This window comes from Nanorana parkeri, unplaced genomic scaffold, assembly GCF_000935625.1.
Source record: "Nanorana parkeri isolate BGI_ZX_2015 unplaced genomic scaffold, ASM93562v1 scaffold1730, whole genome shotgun sequence".
In the NCBI taxonomy this organism is placed as follows: domain Eukaryota; kingdom Metazoa; phylum Chordata; class Amphibia; order Anura; family Dicroglossidae; genus Nanorana; species Nanorana parkeri.
The window spans coordinates 288,283-308,628 of NW_017307998.1; the positions used below are offsets into that span (position 1 = coordinate 288,283).

At 43.5% G+C, this 20,346-nt stretch overlaps 2 protein-coding genes across 2 annotated transcripts; one reads left to right on the plus strand and one right to left on the minus strand.

Annotated features, from left to right (window-relative positions):
- Positions 1–2,478: 2,478 nt before the first annotated feature.
- On the minus strand, positions 2,479–8,002 carry KIAA1143 (KIAA1143 ortholog). Its single transcript, XM_018571322.1, has 4 exons — positions 7,927–8,002; positions 5,860–5,973; positions 4,529–4,673; positions 2,479–2,720 (listed from the first exon to the last, which is right to left on the minus strand). The coding sequence occupies exons 2-4, from the start codon at positions 5,965–5,967 to the stop codon at positions 2,515–2,517; spliced, it is 459 nt and encodes a 152-aa protein (XP_018426824.1). The 5' UTR covers positions 5,968–5,973; positions 7,927–8,002; the 3' UTR covers positions 2,479–2,514.
- Positions 8,003–8,007: 5 nt separating this feature from the next.
- Positions 8,008–19,930, plus strand: LOC108799460 (kinesin-like protein KIF15-A; the record flags this gene model as incomplete). Its single annotated transcript, XM_018571320.1, has 6 exons — positions 8,008–8,171; positions 13,596–13,629; positions 14,503–14,686; positions 17,741–17,817; positions 18,730–18,767; positions 19,833–19,930. Coding segments are annotated over exons 1-6 (450 nt in total), but the record flags the coding sequence as incomplete, so codon positions are not given.
- Positions 19,931–20,346: the final 416 nt, after the last annotated feature.

The following is a 20,346-nucleotide window of genomic DNA, read 5'->3' on the forward strand; positions in this document are numbered from 1 at the left end:
TGCCGCTACTCTGTAGTATGTCTAGACTCTGTACATTAGGGTCTTGTACACGCAGGCTTCAGTATGTGAAATTGCAATGTGTACAGGAAGCTTTTACAAAGCATTGGTGAATCTTTAAGCAAGCCTCTGATGCTAAATTCAGTTTGTTTTGGGTTGTTAAACACAGTTTTAATGGAAGTACTGAGTCACTTTAAACAAGCTGCTTTCAGGCTTCAGATGATCTTTAGTAACACTTACAGTTATTCACAAAATGGTGAAGAATTTGGAGAAGGCAGCAGAAGTGAACAACCTAGGACAACATAGCTGAACTATTGTTCACTTCACAAAAAGGTGAAGGGTTTGGAGAAGGCAGGAGAAGTGAACAATCTAGGACAACATAGCTGATCTGGAAAAATTCTCCAATTCAGCTCACTTTCCAGTTCAGCTATGTTGTCCTAGATTGTTCACTTCTCCTGCCTTCTCCAAGCTCTTCACCCTTTTGTGAAGTGAACAATCGTTCAGCTATGTTGTCCTAGGTCGGTTACTTCTCCAAACTCTTCACCCTTTTGTGAATAACCCTGTTAGGCCTATTGATGCCTGCTGTCAGCTTGTTTAGTGACAAAACTCCCAAACACTTAGTTTGTCATCCCCATACTAGAACTGCAGTTTTCATGAAAGGCTTTACTATCCCTGGCATTAACACCAAGGATTACCCATTGTAACCATTTTACATTGAATTCCTGCCCCAAAGATGGTCAGGATAGTGAGCAGCATTCAAAAAGGATGATGGGAGGAGGATTAGCTAAAACTTGTTTTGAAGTGCTCTGGTCTGAGCACTTCTGGGTTCATAAACGTCAAATTTCAGTCAGCAATGGATAGGAATATAAAAAAATTGGAGTACGGTCAGTACTCAACGCAGTGCACAGGAGACACTGTTTTGAGTACTGGTTTTGATATATAAAATACCAAAACTAGCTTTTGCTGAAATATTCACCAGAAATTTCTTCTTCTATATTTTTTATCTGCCACTAGATGTCCTCAGTCTGATGACCAACATTATATAAACCCCTTAATCTGTGCCCAGGACCCAAATTCAACCCAAACTATGACCAAACTGAGAAAGGAGAAACAGCACAGTGATTATCTGACCTCTCGGTCACCCTGCTCTCTCTTCCGATCAGCATGCTTCTTGTGAGCACATTAACTGATTGGCTCCTTGTTCTGCTTCTTCCTCACACACCATCCCTGCTGTACATATACTGCAAAAGGCTGATACTAAGTACTTACACTGCATGGCTTCAAAATACATTTAATTTTGTATTAAATATCTGCCTAGATTTCAGCATCAAATGAGGATCACAAAATCTATGATCTTTTTATTGTCATTTCTTTAGCTCTGTGGTTGGTTGGCAGCTTGCACCCAGCACTTCATAAATAGTGGTTAGGTCTACGTGTGAATGGGGCCTAATTGTTAATGGTCTATGAGCGGTCTTGCATTTTGTTCTGCAAGGACAGAGAGAGAGAACAGGAAAGCAGAGTTCTATAGTTGTTATCTAGCTTTATTTATCAGTTACATATAAAAAAAATATAAAAATTGGACTCTTGTAGTTTAGCACATAGAAAACAACATGACATATGCCAGAATTCTTCCGACTCGGCAAAGAGCCACCTCCAGGGACCAGAACGACAAAAAACAGAGTCTACTCAGTAAATGCACATTACTGGTGTACTGCTTGTCATACATTAGGCATTTGTGTCCTGCTTTCAAGCTACCAATTTAAATTAGGTTAGAAATGGGTAACAAAAATATTATATTAACTTATATCCCATTTTTGCATTTAGTCCCAGACAATTAAGAAATGCAACTAAGACAACTACACAATTGCTGATTTTATGGGCAGCATAATGGCCAGTGTTGACAGGCTTTGATACACAAAACAGCATTGGAAACCCGCTCAACTTGTAAGCTGATATTGTGCATGAGCTGGGAATTGCTGGTGCTCAGGAAATGCTTCATTTGGAAAGGTTCCGTACTTGACGGGCTCTGGGCTTGTGTCTATGGTATCAGCATGAGAGGTTTCCGAGCTCATTCAGACCTTACTGACAGCTGCAATTGTCCTGCAGTTGACCTCCTTCTGACCTGCATTTATCCTGCTTCAAGTGGGTTCTGCATTTCCATGGACTTGTATGAGAATGCAAACAAAGCCCCTAAGAGAAAGGTGGCTTGTTAGCATCCAGTGATCATCTGGACTCATTCCAGAACAAAATGGCCCTTTTTAAGCCAAGAAAAGATGCACAATAATTTTAGTTTTCAGTAGTCGTGTTACATCAAATATTAACATGCACACATAAGCAGCACTAAAAAGGACCACAGATAAAAAGAGAAACCCTTTTGAACAAGGGTTATAAGCAAAACTTCATATGGAAAACTATACTACAAACATCAAGTCAAAGTTTTAATTGATGAGTTTTGGAAATAACCAGCAACAGAATTGTTCATGAAAAATAAAAAAATCCACCCTAAAATCTCAAGGTCTAATCTTCTTCTTCGTCATCAAAAGACAGTAAACTGCTATTTCGAACTTGTTTCTGGCTGGGTTTGCTGGACAAGGACTCCTGGTTTTCTTCCGGCTTCTTCTTTTTGCTTGAAGTTGCGTTAAGACCTGAAAATCTGTTATCAGTGGTGCGTTTAACTGGCTTTCTGAACAGGATCTTACCATCAGCAGGGACTGGATCATCATCTACACGAATAAAAAGATGAATGACATATTTGGTATTATTTTCTATTCAGTCAGCTTCATACAGTCCTCCATGTCTTAGTAAGCAGAACAGGTGCCACAACAGGTTTAGGAATGTCTAGTAGTCATGAGGTGATCTTTGCAAAGCTGAAATATATGCATGCAGTTGTACTGTACATATCTGTAGGAAATCATACAATCTATTCATTACTGCATTTATGATTGGAATGTAAATATTTAGGAAAATTTAAAAATAAAAAAAATAACAATCAGAAATTATCCGCATGAGTTCATCACTTTCTAAAGTGAATAAAAAAAGTAAAGATCTGCTCTATTATAAAGAACATCTAGAAAGGTATATTGCAATAGTACAATTGTAGCACCCAGAAAAAAAATGTTTTAATACCTTTTGTCTATAATTCCTCCTCAAAAAAAAGAAGTGCGCTTCCTGTTATGCGAGGATGCTTAGGCATTCTGTTCTTACAGCCTTAAGGTCTCGTTCACACCTAGGCGTATTGCATATGCGCGATTCGCGGTAAAAAAGTTGCGCGATTTTCGGCTGGTTTGTGGCATGCTTGGGAGACAAATGACGAACGGGCCGGTGTGCGCATGCGCACACTGCCCGTTCAGCATTGCGGTCATCGGTGATCGCAAGTACGATCTGCCTGTCCAAGATGGGCAGATCGTACGTTTTATTAATTACTTTACAACCATCGCAAGACTAAGGTCTTGCGATGGTTGTAAAGTGTATGGGCACCCTTAGCCTTGCCACAAATTCTTAACTAGGTCATTGTAAGACATTTAGGTTCTTGGTTTGAAACGACTTCATTGCAGCTAAGCTAAGGTCATTGGGTCTTTAGGGTCTCCGTTATAATGGAAGGTGATCCTTTGACTGAGTCTCAATTTTTTTACAGAATAAAACAGTTTTTCCTATAAAACTGCCCTGTTTTTGGCTCTATACACCTGGCCCTGCCAATGAAATGGAATGAAAAGCATGCCAACTTGATGCTACCACCATAAAACTTTATCATATGGTTCCTCAAGAGTTTCATTTAGAAATGTTAAAGGAGAACTATGGGGGTTAGGGCTTTTCCCCATAGTTCTCCTAAGGGTAACGGGAGGACACAAACTAGCGTCCTCCCGTCACCCAAAGCTCAGTATACCACGAGCTACAGCTTGCAGTATACTGAGACGCCACAGCCGGGACGGATCCCGACATTACTGTCTGGATCCACCCAGCTGCGTGAGTGACAGCTGGCTCTGCCTATATAGAGGCATAGCCATCTGTACCCGCCCTCTCCCCCGTCTGTTCCGCCAGTCAGCGCTGGAGGATCGGACAGGGGAGGGGGGAATCCCGGCAGGGAGCCGTGAGTGACAGTCACGGCTCTCTGCAGGGACAGGATCGAGCGACGGTATGTGTTCGCTTACTTCCCGATCTATTAAGCCGACCTGTGACACTTTCATTGTCACAGGTCGGCTAGAACTACGTTAATTCTCCTTTAATTCTGGGCTGTAGATACAACTTCTCTAGATTTTGTGTCCCCCCCCCCCATAGTGAAAATTACAGGAAGACACATCAGAGATTTGATCACCTGCTTAACTCAACACTTACGCTATGCAGTACATGTGGTAACTTTAGCATTACTCTCTCATAACCATGCAGCACTGGCTCATTTATAGCACAGCAAACACCTTCGCTGCATTAAGAAGTATAAAACGTTTATGAACAAAAGTTTTTTAAATACTTTTTACGTGGTAGGACCATGAAACACAGCACAACCTGACCACTGATAACACAAACAATTACTAACCTTTTTCACTTCCTTTAATTTCTTGTTTAATCTTCATAACATCCTCCACTGAAAGGTCCCCTTTCTTAAGCACTACCACTTGTGGCTGTTCATCCTCCTTGTCACTGCCATCACTGTCATCTGCTACAGTAGGAAGTTCCTGACGCTAAAAGGAGAACATTAGGATAAAAAGAACACATTACAAAAATGTTACGCCAGTCATTCTGTAGAATGCATATAAAGAATGAATTCTGTATTCCTTCCTGCAGCTCCACATACTCAATTTCTCAGTCATAAAATGATTCACATCCATGTTGCTATGCTTTATCCCAGCACTCTACACTACAGGAAGTTATATAGATTTGGTGATCTTTATTTTAGCAAGATAGCAGAATATCCGAATTGGAACTTTTGCAGAGTGCTGACCACTCACCTCTGACCCTTTTGATTGCATCTGTGCCAAGGTATTTGGTGGATCCGAAGGGAATAGAGACTGTGCAACACTGTGTGCAAACTCCCTATATATTTCTAAATGATTGTGCCTTATTCCTCACTCCCTCAGGCGTCTTGCCCACAGCATAACCAGTCCCAGAAAGTCACTCCTCTGCCAGTCATATGGCTGCCCACTGACATGTACAATGCAAGCCTGGCAGCCCTGGACGGGAACCTGCCTACGATCCAGGGCTGGCGTGGAAGCAAGTGCTGGCTGCTGTGGGAGGGAAGAATAAGGGAATGATTTCCCTCTGTTTAACCTTCTAGACATAACAAGCATTAGAACCTTACTATGGGGTGCAAATAAAGGAGGATTTGTATAGGCCGAACGGAGTTCAGCTTTACAGCAGAACTCCAGAGAAAGCTTTTTCCTAACCATTGCAGTGAGGCTACCCCACACTGAAGGGGTTAACTGCTCGTTTTTGTCTAGGTTCAAAAATAACAACAATACTCGCCTGATCATCGGAGCTGGCTTGCTCTTAGACAGGTCCCTTCTGCCTCTCTCCTGGTATATCCCTCAGCATCCTCACATCCTATACACCGTGTATAAAACGTGATGACACACAAGACTTCAGACTGCTGAAGCAGGGAGGAAGCCAGGATTGGGAGAGTATAACTTTGTTATTTCTGAACCTAAACAACAACAAGCATTTAACCCTTGCAATGCAGGGGGTAGCCTCACTGCAAGGGTTACCAATAAAATTCCCCCGGAGTTCTGCTTTAAAGCAAACCTTTCCTTCGAGACACATGGGTGCTGCTTTTACCAAGCCTGCAGCTGCGATATATTCCATTTTTAGGGTGGGTTTAGATACTTTAGATAGATAAGACACTTTAAATATGAACAATATACAGATACACACCTTAGTATCTACTGTTGGGCCTTCTCTGTAACCAACATCTTTCTTAAACTTTACCAGGAAGGCGGGCTCAGCAGGCTTCACATAGGACACCCGATTCTTTTTACTCATGGCTCACTGTAGAGAAAAGTTATAGCGTTATAAGGAAATGATACACATATGACCCATGCACTTATGTTATTAATAAGCTGACTGACAGACCTGCATTGTAAAGGAGGAGCACTTACACACAACCGCTTTATTTTAGTATTGCAAAACCAGAAGCAGAGTCTGATGACTGCTCCCATGTACATATATTATTTCAACTGATACCTTGTATGGACCAGGAAAAGCTTACATACAGCGGCCTTACCGCCATTTTCTGTACATTTGTATGTGTGCTACGTCCAGCCATGGAGAAGGAGACCTCCTTCACATCTGGGATTAGCACAGAGAGTAGCAGGAATCCAGGAAATTCCTGTGGCTGGAATGACAGGTGGTGGGGGAGAGTTGCGGCACATCAGCCCGTACAATGCAATGGAGGGAGGCTGACAGCAGCCGCAGCTGTTACCGTGTAATCGCATATGGAGCCAGGTAAAATGTTTAAAAAAAAACTTACTTCAGTCTCTGCCGCTCGTTACCGGCTGTAAAATCCAGCTTCTCAAACGGCCGTGCAGGAAGATGTGTGCGGGCGCATGCGCAGTGGATATCACCGGCAGGGAGAGGAGGAGAGCTACAGTGAAAATCAATGCATGCAGCCGTGAGAGTGCACGCCAGACAGACTGCATGGGACAGGAAGAAACTGCGCTGAATCAGAGAGCGGAGGGACTGCTGAAAACGACTGGAAGGCTGACAGTGTTCGGATCAAGAGGCATCACAGAAGGTAAGTCCTTACAGCAGCATTGGGGGGGGGTTAGCTTTTAATGTCACTTAAAGGAGAACTATGGGGTCAGGGCTTTTCCCCATAGTTCTCCTTAGGGTAACGGGAGGACACAAACTAGCGTCCTCACGCCTCTGCATGGAGCGATCCCCTGGGGTAGGTAATTTGTTTATAAATTATACCTTACCTTTTATCCTGAACTCACATGCATAGCAAATCCAGCATTGCTCTGTGGTGATCTGCCACTCCTCTGCCATGTGCCGGGTCCCACGCCGTTATCTTCATCAGGAGCCAGCTGGCCCCCAGATGACAAGTCAGGACTGCCCTCCTCCAGCAAGCCCATCCTCCTCCAATGCAAGGTAGTAGTTGGAGGCTCCTGGGATATGTGACATGCATATCAGAGTAGGCTTCAGGAGCAGGGACATGTCATTCTCACCTAGCTGGAAGCAGGGCAGGACAGCGGGTTAGATGGTCCGCTATGTTACTCTAAGGAGGGAGGAGGAATGTTTTTGTTTTTTTTACAAGGTCCACTTTAATGACTATGCAGATAACTTCTCAGTTCACTTGCTGAATGCTTCCTCCAGGTAAGGCCTATTTCACATGGTGGTAGTCTGTACCACCCCTTTGGAAAGCAATGCCATTTTCAGAGGGCAGCTAAGCGGCGGTTTGCAGGAGGCGATACCGCAGTCTCCTTAACGTCTGTTTTGTTTCTTTTAATCCAAGTGGATTTTACATGGAAAAAGCATGCTGCCACTGCACTGGAATTGTCCCATTGACATGCCGAGTTAAAAATCGCCACACCATAAAGCGAGGCATCACGGCCGCCATGTAACACTATAGGTGGGTGGCCAAAACAAGGATCAACCACCTGCTTTTACCACCTCTTGAGTGCTACGTTACTCAGAAGGCATTGAAACCAAAAAACTATTATTTTCAGAAGGATGTCAGTACTGGCAGCCCCTCAGTACAGGTTTTACACACATGGGGGGGATTTATCAAAACTGGAGATGTGCATAGCAACCAACCAGCTTCTCTCTTTTATGTTCAAATCATATCTGAGCAAACTGAAGAGAGATGCTGATTGGTTGCTCCAGATGACAGCGGAAGTCCCAGCATGCACCAGGTCACACTGGTCCTTGTAGTTCCCCACCTTTCACAAACACCCCCGCCTGGAACAGTACCGGAGGCCCACAAATCACTCACCTCCGTACACAACAATCACCACCACCACCACCACCGCCGCTCAGTCTCCATTGGCTTCAGTCACCAGGCCCCTGACTCCGCCCACTCCGGTCACATGACCGCGACTGCTTGAAAGGTCCTGCGGCGCTGGATGTGATCTCTGTTAAAGCGCCAAATTTGAAGGTTCCGCCATTTTTATTGTGAGAGCGACCGAAAGACACGACAACAACAACATAACTGGGGACACGGAGGAGGATGGCGCCGGGGACAAAGAGTACGTGTGTGCTGCTGGGGGGCATCGCGCTCCAGTCATTGAAATGTGTCTGTGAGTTCTCATATATCTGGTCATGGTGTAGTCACCCTCATCTGGACTGTCTCACCATTACAGAACAAGTCCAGGTGAATGTAACTACTAATAGAGAGACCATAACCGGGATAAGTGAGGACCTTCACAGATGGATAGATATATCTATATCTCTGCTGATAAATTTGGATTCAGTTGGGTTGGATCGAGAGAAAAAAAACCCGCTAGATGTATAATTTCTTTTTAATGTCTGTATTTTACATACTTTTTCTTAATAATAAGACCCCTGCTATGTGTCACATAGGAAGTGACAGGTACTCTGTACAGAGACATCAATGTCACCCAGAGTCTGTGTTGTTTACCTGATCCCAGCAGCTGGGGTTTGACAGCTCTACACTAAAATGCAGCATGTATGTATGTATGAATTTGACTGCAAAGTGCTAACTAGGGATGCACCGATGCCATTTTTTCCAGACCGAGTACAAGTACCGATACTTTTCCTCAAGTACTCACCGATACCAATTACTGATACTTGTCTTTAGTGTTATGTGACATTTTTTTCTAAAATAATGATATTAGGACAGTGGTGGAGCGCCAGGGGCCGGTCCCATCTGTGACCCTGGTAGGTCTGCCACTGACTCCAAGCTATAGAGGACTACAAATGTCAGCAATACATTATATAGCATTGCAGAATAATACCACCAGCTATAAAGGACTACAAATCCCAGCAATACATCAAACAGCAATGCAGAATGATGCCAGCTATAGAGGACTACAAATACCAGCAATACATTATACAGCAATGCAGAAAAATACCATCAGCTATCAAGGACTACATATCTCAGCAATAAATTATACAGCAATGCAGAATAATACCACCAGCTATAGAGGACTACATATCCCAGCAACACAGAATAATACCAGCTATCGAGGACTACATATCCCAGCAATACATTATACAGCAATGCAGAATAATACCATCAGCCGTAGAGGACTACTAATCCCAGCAATGAAGAATGGCACCGTCTATATTGGACTACATATCCCAGCAATATATTATACAGCAATGCAGAATAAAGCACTGGACAGAAACCGCGGCAAAATTTCTAAAGTAGCTGTGGAGTTCAGGTGCAGTTTTGCTGCACCATACTCTGTGCTGCTGCTTTGCTCCTGAGTGCTGGTCTGATGTCTTGGGTGGAGGGTCTGAGAAGGGAGAGATGGCCGGGCCGGTGGAAGCACTGTAAACAGGTGCCGCGTGGTTCCCAAGAAGGCTGCCGCGAGGTCCCCAGCAAGTGTGGGACCCAAGTCAGCTGCTTTAATTTAAATAATTAAAGCACCGGTATCAGTTTTTGGTATCGGAGCATTTGCACCAATACTGGCATTGGTGCATCAATAGTGCTAAGTGCTGGATTCAGCCTAGAGTAGATGGATGAATGGTAGTCCTGATTTTTCCAGCTCTGCGTCCTGATTCCCCCAACATCGGTCCCTGTCTTGCAGAGAAGATAGGTGAGCCCAGCGGCCATGGCGACTTGGAACAGACCCTGCAGTGTTCTCTCTATTTTTGTACCCATAGTTTTTCCCCATAGTTCTCCTTAGGGTAACGGGAGGACACAAACTAGCGTCCTCCCGTTACCCTAAGCTCAGTAGACCGCGAGCTACAGCTCGCGGTATACTGAGACGCCGGAGCGGATCCCGACGTAGATGACGGGATCCGCCCAGCTGCGTGAGTGACAGCTGGCTCTGCCTATCTAGAGGCAGAGCCAGCTGTACCCTCCCCCGTCCGTTCCGCCAGTCAGCGCTGGCGGGGAGAGGGGAATCCAGCCCCTCCCCCTGTCACGGCAGAGAGCTGTGACAGGATCGAGAGGTGAGCGAGCCTGGTATGTATTCCCTCACCTCCCGATCTACTGAGCCGACCTGTAACAGTCTCATTGTCACAGGTCGGCTAGAACTATGAGGTGAGTGGAAATCACTCATCTCATAGTTCTCCTTTAAAGCGTATAAGGTAATTTTTATGCGTGTACAGGCTTTTGTAATAAGGTAGTTCAAAGTACAGCATATTCATAGTATAGCAACACGCAACGGAAAATCCAAATTGACCTTATATTGATCTGAGGGCCAGTGTCAACGGCTTATGTTCGTGGCAGAACTGCTTCACCACCCATACAAAGCAAAATTCAGCTTGACTGAGGTCAAATGCAGGTTACAAAGATGTGTATACATACCAATATAATAAAGGTTCTGAGTCCCTTCGAAATTCTACCTTCTTCCAGTTACATATACTCCATAGCCTAGCAAAGGTTGCTTAGTAGTAACTTCTGCCTTCCAGCACTGGGGTCCCTGGTTCGAATCCTAGCCACGACACTATCTGCATGGAGATACATGCTCTTGTGCTTGTGTGCGTTTCCTCTGGGTACTCCAGTTTCCTCCCACACTCCAAAGACATGCTGATAGGTTAGTTGGCTCCTGTCTAAATTGACCCTAGTGTGCATGTGAGATAGGAACCTTAGATAGTAAGCCCCTTGAGGGCAGGGACTGATGTGGATGCACAGTTTGCAAGAGTTGCTTCTTCATATGAATTGGGACAATTACGGATGATACAAATACATGTAAAGCAACAAATGAGGTACCACCACTCCAGGTATCGATTCTAGGTCAAGAGTCTGTTTCCTAACCCTCAGTATTTTGCTGTAATTGTGCTAGGTGGTCTTGCTCCCCTGTAATAAAGGGGGTAGAAGTACCTGTTATGTACTGATATCTCTGGAATCTGTATCTTTCTCTTTAGGTACACTTTATTGTCCTTTCAGAGACTTCCTCACACCTGTCCCATTTATTTAAAGGAGAACTATGGGGTTGGGGTTTTTCCGCCATAGTTCTCAGGGGTGTGAATTTTTTTTTTTAAAACTACTTGTCCAAGGGCTAAAGCGGCGGCCAAATCTACTTGCCCTTCATGACAATCTACTTGTCCCAATACAAAAAAATAGTTTTAATCAAAACTAAGGATGCACCAATGCCGGTTTTTCGGTTACGAGTACCGATTTTTTTTTTTACTTTCGGATCTCGCCGACACTGAATACTAATACCGGTGCTTCTGCTGGCATGGAGCCGGCTTCCCTGGTAATCAGGAAGCCGGGCAGCGGGTAATGACATCCCGCACCGGTTCCTGATTGCCACGGAAGTCGGCTCCATGTTGTTTGGCCTGCTTGATTGTGAGTGGCCGGGAAACCTGCTTCCCGGTCAATCAGGAAACTGGCTCCATGCTGCTTGGCCAGGAAACTGGCTTTCCAGCCAATCGGCAAGGAGCCGGCTTCCCGGGCCATTCAGAAAACCAGGAAGCGGGTCATTACTTGCCGCACGGCTTCCTGATTGCACGGGAAGCTGGCACCATGTTCCCCTACGGCACTGCCAGTCAGAGGAAATTTTTATCTGGCCGTAAGTTCCAATATCAGGGAAGGTATCGGAGCATTTGGGTGAGTACGAGTACTTGCCCAAATACTCGGTATCGGCACTGATACTAGTATCGGTGCACCCCTAATCAAAACATATTTGACTGTGCTAAATAGCGCTTCTCACTGGTCAGCGCAGTCATCTGACCACGTTGACCAATGAGTGCTTGCAATTTGCGAGCGAAATTCAAAATGCATAGGGGAGGACTGCGCTGGACAGCAGTACGGGGGACAGATAGTACACCCATACTGGCGGAGGGGAGGGATTGTTCACCGAAAGTTAAGTATAGCCAGGGGAGTGGCAGTTTGGGAGAGACAGGGACAGATTTCATCGGGTAATTTTTATATTTCCATATTAGCTGGGTAAATGAACTTGCCCTCTAATGCACATTGTGTGTGTGTGTAAGAGAATTCTGGCTACCACCATGGAATGGTGGCTGCAATCTCAAAGCACATGCATAATGTCCTACGCATGCGTTTATTTGCATGCAGATGGCGAAGGCAGCAGGGTTTAATTTTTATTTTTTACTTTTTCATTTAAAAAAAAAAAATCTTTCTATATTTTATAATTTTTTTAACTTTTTAAATTGCCTTTACATTTTTATTTACTTTTTCTACTTAATGTTCTTCCCATAACATAGGGGATTAAAATCCCTTATGTGATAGTTTGGAGGTGACAGGTTCTCTTTATGGAACCTGCCCTCCAACACAGAACAGCTGAGATGTTCTGTGTAGTTCCTGACAGCGGAGACAGGTGGCGCTGTGATTACAGCGCCACGGTCTCAGAGAGCCCTGTAGAGCAGACGTTCTTTGTCTGCTCCACGGGCTCTATGGCTGAACCGTTGTGCTGTAGTTTTTCGGGGTCCCCCAGGAGAGCCTGCGACCCCCGAAAACTACGGCGGGTGGTGCGGGCAGAAAAGATCGCCGCTGCTCAAATTGATGCAAGTGGTCTGATCAGACCACTTGTAGTAAACGAGCGGAGGCGGCTCCACAATGTACATTCAGCTCTGCTTTTCCGGAGCCGGGCTAAATGTACATTAAAAACTACTCGCTCAGCGCCTGAAACTGCATGTCCCGGGCGGCGGGCGATAGGAATTCCACACCCCTGGTTCTCCTTATGGTAACGGGAGGACACAAACTAGCGTCCTCCCGTAACCCTAAGCTCAGTACACCGCGAGCAGCAGCTCGCGGTATACTGAGATGCCGAAGCGGATCCCGACAATTATGTCTGGATCCGCCCAGCTGCGTGAGTGACAGCTGGCTCTGCCTATCTAGAGGCAGAGCCAGCTGTACCCACCCCGTCCGTTCCGCCAGTCAGCACTGGAGGATCGGAGGGGGGAATCCAGTCCCTCACCTGTCACGGCAGATAGCCGTGACAGGATCGAGAAGTAAGCAAACGCCGGTATGTGTTCGCTCACTTCCCGATCTACTGAGCCGACCTGTGACAGTCTTATTGTCACAGGTCGGCTAGAACTATGAGGATGAGTGAAAAGCACTCACCTCATAGTTCTCCCTTTTAATGCAGCAAGGTCTTTTGATGAATGCAGAATTGCACCTCTGATACTATCTTGCACAGCCTACATATGAGACGCCTACCCATCCTGTGACAAATTTCATGCACTGCTCTTTGCTGGCTAGTAGACAGATATCAGCCTCTGGAGTAAAATGTAAAATGGGGGTGAGGCTTAGTTGTTGAATATTATCAAAATGTTGAAATATACCTGTAAGTACAGCTCTGTCTTCCAAGCCAGCACATTTTGGGGAGAGATGAAATGTTTTTAAAACCACTATTGGAGTTATCTGAGTTCACATGCTTGGCGAATGTATAGGTTCACTTTTAGAACTCTTATTTCAAGGTTTTTATAATAACGTACTACTTCATGGTCTTTGGCTTGATTTGTCTATTTTTATCTATTTATTATTTATTTGTGAAAATTGTTTTGTTTTACAGGTGACCTAGTTGATGTTCCTACCTGCTTAACAAGGTAAAGAAAATTCTATGTAATATTATTTACATTTTTATTAGGGAAGTGCCGAAATTTCACCTGTTTCGGAAACATATCAGCCGAAATGGTACTTTGGGAAAAATGCCAAAAGTAACATTTTTCGGCTGAAACTGTGGTGTATCCATGGTTTCTCTCCACCCTGCTGGGCGCTGCTCTATGTTCCCTCACAGAGCAGCGCCCAGCGGGGAGAAGAGAAACCTCAGGAGGCCGGGCGGGGAGGACAACGCTGAGTGTGTGTGTGTTACAGGAGGCTGAGCTCTCCCTCCGCCCCGCTCGGCCTCCTGTGACAACAAATCAGGATTGAGAAACTGCTGTCAAAGGAGGCTGAGCCGGCAGTGTGGCTGTGTCACAGGAGGCTTCGCTCTCTCCGCTTCTGTGACAGCGAGTTAGGCTGGGAAGTGGTTACAAGCACTTAACGATCAGCTGATCGCTGAGTGCTTGTAAATAACTGAGGACATAGCGCCCCTAATTATGAATGAACAAGTGCTCTACATCACTTCCTGTTCATTCATGATTGTGGACATGGTAAACATGCTATCTGCACAGTTTATGAATGGACAGGAGCACTCGGTATAGAGGCTTTCTGTTCATTCAGAGCAGGGGCTGCAGAAAAAGAGATTGAGGTCCTCGTAACGGAAATATCAGGGGTCTGTTTAGACCTCTGATATTTCCCCAGAGCCCCCAACAGTAAAGTAAAACATTTTTTAAAAAGGTTAGAAAAAAAATTGGTTTTGACCTGACAAATTTTGTTTGTCGGTTTCAGTCTGATTTCATTTTGGTGTACCTCCTAGTTTTTATAATATGTATATTGTACTCTTGACTTTTGTTTTTTTTTTCCCTTCATCTTTGCAGCCCTGAAGGTGATGCCATAAAAGTATTTGTAAGAATTCGGCCCCCTATTGAAGGAAGCCTGGGCAATGATGGTGAACAGGGGCTGTGCCTCTCGGTATTGTCTCCCAACAGGATTCGCTTGCATTCCAAACCTGAGCCAAAGGTTTTTACATTTGATAATGTGGCGAATATGGATGCAACTCAGGTTTGTGTGCTTGTTACATCCTAACATGTTAACTTCCTTTGTACTTTGGCTTGTGAAGAGTGAAGAGTGTGAAGAGTTGTAAATTCTCAGAACTCCATTGTGAGATGGTTCTCCATCGTTTTCACATTCTGATCTCCCAGCTTACTGCAGTTCCACACCATGCAGAAGAGAGGAGCACTGTGGAGAAAGAATATATAGGGGGACAATTAACCTAGGTAGCAGGGGGCTCTTTGTTTCAACTAAGGAACGGGTGACTGTGGATTTTTAAAGAGGAACTCCAGGAATCTAAAAAGTTACCCCCGCATAGCAAAGGTTAATTGCTTGATTTGGTCTAGATGTTCAAATAAAATAAAAAAAGTATACTGGATCTGATCCTCGATCCCGCCTGGCTGCAAGAACGGTTCCCGCATTCTTCTCCCTCAGGCTCCAGCAGTCTAAGCCCCACTGACATCCTCGCGTCTAATGTCCATACACCTGCATTGCACATGAGGATGCCAAAAGACATACCACAGCTGGAACAGAGTGGGAGAGAGGTGATCTGTTTCTGCCATAGGACCAAGTATCCGGTATTCTGGCCCCCTAGAGAAATACAAGTAGGGAACATTTGCAGTGTGGGGGTAGCCACACTACAAAGGTTAGCTTTTCTTAAAAAAAAAAAAAACTGGAGTTCTTTTTTTGAAGTAACCCTTTTTTATTTAGAATTTTACAGTCGCCAGCAAATGGATTGATAAAAGAACAGAGAGAACATTAACCTGCCCCCATGAAACATGGGAAAACATTAGAGATTGGCTTGTTCACTTATATGAGCACTGCCTTTGTACTCCACTTATAAAGATGTAGCATTATCCTGTACATCTGCAGGCAATTGCACACTTTAGATTGGGATTGGTCCCAGCTTGGCCCAATGTAAGTATACATATTTTATACCCATTAGGGCCACGGGGGATCCTACTACAGTACTAGGCTACTACAGTGCCTAACAGCAAACTTCCGGGTCTTGTACTGCTGCTGGGCTGAGCAACTTTTCCCCTGTGAAAGCACAGCGGGTTGCTTGCTCGGCACAGGGGCCATTCGGCAAATGCCTAATATTTTTGTCAATTAATACTAGGCGTTCTCTGATTGCACGAGGGGCGATGACGTCACTGCGCTGCCCCTCATCCAATCCGAGAACACCTAGAATTTATTTATAACAAAAATATATGCATTGTTTTTATTATTCCAATTAGTTGTAATTGGAACACAAAAAAGATGATTACGAATGTCATTGAACTTATCACCATCTTTAAGACAATAGTATAATATGGTTATAATTGGTAAAATATAGGGCTGCAACAACTAATCGACATAATCGATTATAATCGATTATTGAAAAAGTTGTCAACTTTTTCAATAATCGATTAATCGGCTTCCGATCAGTTGGCCCTGTTCACGGGTCCACAAACGCGCGCCGCACCTCCTCCCCAACTCACGCTCACCGCTGCCAGACCCGCCCGCATCCGTGCTCTACACACCGCACCTCATTCCCGCCTCACACTCTCCGCCCGCCCACATCCACGATTGGCATTTTGAAAATAATCGTTAGCTGCAGCTCTAGTAAAATAAGGGTTATTTGCTAGAAATCCATGTGTAGCAGACAATAACACTTCCTGTTTTACCCTCTGAAGTCAGAAGGACAAGAACTAAGCATGTAACCACCACGCATGCAGCAAATTCTGAGTCTGTGTCTAGCTGTACATACCTGGATGGAGCTCGTAATGAGCAGTATTGGTCAGTGTGGATGGTGGAATGATATTTTGCTAATGCTGAGGTTCAAGGAGCTGAGAGGTTTTCATTGTAATATGAGCGTGTCTCTTGTGTTTTTGTGGTGGATGTTTGATGACCCTGGGAGTGGGAGTGTTAAAGAGGCAGAAGAGCTTTTCTTATTGCTGTGATACACATGGTATTGGGTGGAGAATACTAAGCGCTGCTCCTCTGTCTGTTCCCCTGTGACTCTGCTTTAAAAACTGTTGTTTGGACCCATAGACATTCTTTTTTTGGTGCTCTCGCCACAAGTTGTTTTTTCGGGTAGCCATCACCTGTGCGAGATGAGGCTATTAACTGGTGGCTTTATCCTGCAAGGAATTCTTTCTGGTTTTGCATAGGGGCAAGGTTGTGATAGAGCCCAGGACTTTCTTAATACTGAAGGTAGTTTCTGCCTTTTACCTCAGGCAGGACATTGTTGGAGGGGTAACTCTCCCTCCATTGTCAGAAAGTAGCTACTGCTTCTTTCTGGATGGCTGATTCTTTTTGTCATCCCAGATGGATGCTCTGATTTCTCGTTCCAGCATCTCTAATTTGCTCAGGCAGACCATCATCCAAGCTTGTGTTCCGCGGGATTAGGTTCCAACCCTTCCTGTCAAGGCACTTACGGTACTAGATCTGTAACTGCTTCTTGGGCTTTTGGAATCAAATAACTGTTTCCCGGATTTGTATGGCTGCCAGCTGATCTTTTGTTTGCACTTTCACTTGGCATTTTGGCATCATCTGATGCCATCTTCATGTGTCTGATGCTGCAGACAGTCCCTAATTGTTCTACATAGGGCTTGTTGGTATTTTTTTCCTGTGTTTGCCACCCCTCAGACTGCTTTGGAGGTCGCAATTGTTAGACTTCCTCTGTCCCACAATGTACGAGAAAGAAAATCCTTTGAGTCTATTGAGGGACACAGGCTCCACCTCTCTGTTTATCATACCCTCTGTACTGCTTTGCTACAAAAGTGAGGCATGCTGGTCGTAGGAGGGGTTGTCCTGGACTGGCCTACAGATTTTTTTTGTTCTTGCCTATTTTCCTGTCCTCCTGGCAGCAGTATGGCCTAAAGGTTAAAGTCTTCCTGTATCTCCCAGTGGACTCAGGAAAAGGATTCTACTGGGAGAACAAAAATCCTATTTTAGTTAAAAGAAAAATGTAAAGTAATAGTCCTAATGACTTTGTTGTACAATTTGATCTGATCTTCTGTACTTAAACCATTTGTTTTTGTTTGATAAAACTTAGTTTTTTTTTTTTTTCTTTTCTTACAGGAGTCAGTTTTCTCATGTGTGGCAAAAAATATTATTGAATCCTGTATGAATGGTTACAATGGCACAATTTTTGCCTAGTGAGTATACAGTTTGTTCTGTCAAACTCCTAATTTTATTTTAAGTTTTGGCTAAAGTGTGTGTGTGTGTGTGTGTGTGTGTGTGTGTGTGACTACTTTTCCTGATGACAGGACAGAAAAGGCTGAGGTATCTTAACAGAAAAAAACAGCCATTAGACCCTGGCCCCTTGTTAACACTTCCCCTCTCTAATTATAAATGTATTCATGTCCTATAGCTAATCTGTTAGATCAGCTATACCTTTTTGCAGAAAGATGTATATGGAGTATATTGACCAACACTAAACAATATGCAGAGCTGTTTAAAGGCCACAATCCTGGGACCAGAGGGACATGATTTTATCTCTTGAAGGGGGGCGGGGTAACTGCTGTCATTACACTACCTTCTGACTTGCTTACATCTAGCGGATTTCCATGCTAGATGGAGCTGTGGCTAAATGATCTCCGTACTGAGATATTGTGATGTGGTTTTTTTTTTTTTTTAAGCATTCCTCTTTAAACTCGTGTCAAATACAGAAATCCACCATAGTTGCAGGTGCCATTTTATTTGTCATTTTTAGAAAATCATGCTTGGCTAGTTGCATTGGCAGCATATTAAAATGAAAGCAGGAATTTATGGAGGTTTGGTCAGCAGACTTTGTAGCTCAGTATAATGCCATCTGTGTAACTCAATGGACACGCTTGGAGGAGGGTTGCTAAACCGTGTATATTCTTTAGAATGTGTGTAGCTTTAGGAGCAAGATGGCATTTCTGTGTAGGAGTTATGCTTTGAATGACATGGTGTTGCATGACTTTTTCTTCTTTCTTTTCTGCTGAAGCAGTGGCTAGTCTTCATTAAAGTTTTATAGTTAACCAAATAAGTAGTAGATTCTCACAATCTTTATTACTAAAGCGAACACGTTTGTTTTTTTGCAGCGGGCAGACTGGTTCAGGAAAGACCTTTACAATGCTAGGTAAGAAATGTACAAGTCTGGAATTGTATATTTGCTGGGCAGTTCAAGCAGTTTACCCTATGTTTAGTTTATGTTTATTTGGAGCTTGCATTTATATTTGGATTTAACATATAAAATAATTACAATATTATTTGTGAAACATTATAAATCAAATGAGGAACATTTAATAATCCTACTCCAGCAGCTTTTTTTTTTCTAACCCTTTCCCACTCTGAATGGGTCTGCTTTAAATGCAGCGTCAACAATGCATACTGTATAGTATATGATAGGTATTTTTAGTTTGGCTCCACCAGTCCAGTCTCATCCAGTCCATCCTGGGACACTTCTGAGGAAAGGTTAGGCACATTTCACACTTGTCTGTATAAGCCCTAAAAAAAATGCATCACTAACTGATAAACAAAATGATTGGAGCTCAACCCCACGTGGCTTGCCACTGGTTTAAACGTGAAGACTCATAAAAGCTAACTGTATTGAAAAAATAATATTTACAACTAAATGTAAAAAAAAATTTCCTTAATGAGAATAATTTGTGTGTAAGCATGCAAGAATATGCCCTTTCTGTATTTCTACTTGTTTCATGGCAAAATCTTAAGATTTGCATTATGTTATGTGTTATGTTCCAAAAATGTACTAGTGTATTATAAAGGATATTTGCAATGCCATTTGCATGCTTTTAGATGGTAAATTGTTTACAGTTTTCCTGAAAAATACCAGTTCCCTAATACTTCATTTAGGAGAAACCCTAAAGTGGGCAGATACCAGTAACAATTCCGAAATATACTGTATACATTATTGTTACCTGTTTTTTGCATAGCATAGTTTTGTGTCACAATCAAAAAGCATCTGCCCAGTAACGGCCCAGACTGACATGAAATCAAATGTAGTGTGTGACTTCATTATTTGATTAAAGCTCACTCAATATTTAAGTCCCACATTTGATTTGCCTTATTTATTCTACTATGTTTATTTCCATCAAACCATATGTAAAAATCTATTGCCCATGTAAATTCCCTTTTAAATAAAAGGCCTTTCATGTTCCTAACATTGTATCCATTTCTGTCCCAGGACCATCTGACTCGGATAACTTTACTCATAACATGAGGGGGGTTATTCCAAGGAGCTTTGAGTATTTGTTCTTCTTAATAAATCGTGAGAAAGAAAAGGTATGTGTGCTGTTTGTTTTTCCTCACAGATTATTTCATTTGGTCAGGTTAATGCCGGATTTAGTTTTGAATTTCACTCTTGCATTCTACCTACTACATAACATTTAGGTGTAAGGTGTCTTCTATTGTCTTATGTGAAAAGAGGGGTTCAGATGTGGTCCCATGAATTGCTTGTTGCGCCTACCTGTATGTGTAGGCAAGGCTGAAACAAGATTCATTCTTTCAAGGTGATCTTGTCTTATTTTCTCCCACTAAGCTTCCATTGAACACTAACTGTTGCACAGGCAGGTGCATCACTTCTATTGGGCTATATACTTGCTCTACAGGGGCTTACATTCCAAGAAAACTACTAATGCCCATATGCCAAAGGTTCAGGGAAATCCCTAATGATGTAAGCTTCATCAGAAACAAGTGCT

What these genes read in the sequence shown, in the direction of transcription:
- KIAA1143 (XM_018571322.1), bottom strand. Translation starts at nt 5,967, where the DNA reads ATGAGTAAAAAGAATCGGGTGTCCTATGTGAAGCCTGCTGAGCCCGCC. An exon ending in GCCCAACAGTAGATACTAAG is followed by an intron (nt 4,674 to 5,859) that starts GTGTGTATCTGT and finishes TTCTCCTTTTAG; the next exon opens with CGTCAGGAACTTCCTACTGT. An exon ending in AATTAAAGGAAGTGAAAAAG is followed by an intron (nt 2,721 to 4,528) that starts GTTAGTAATTGT and finishes TTATTCGTGTAG; the next exon opens with ATGATGATCCAGTCCCTGCT.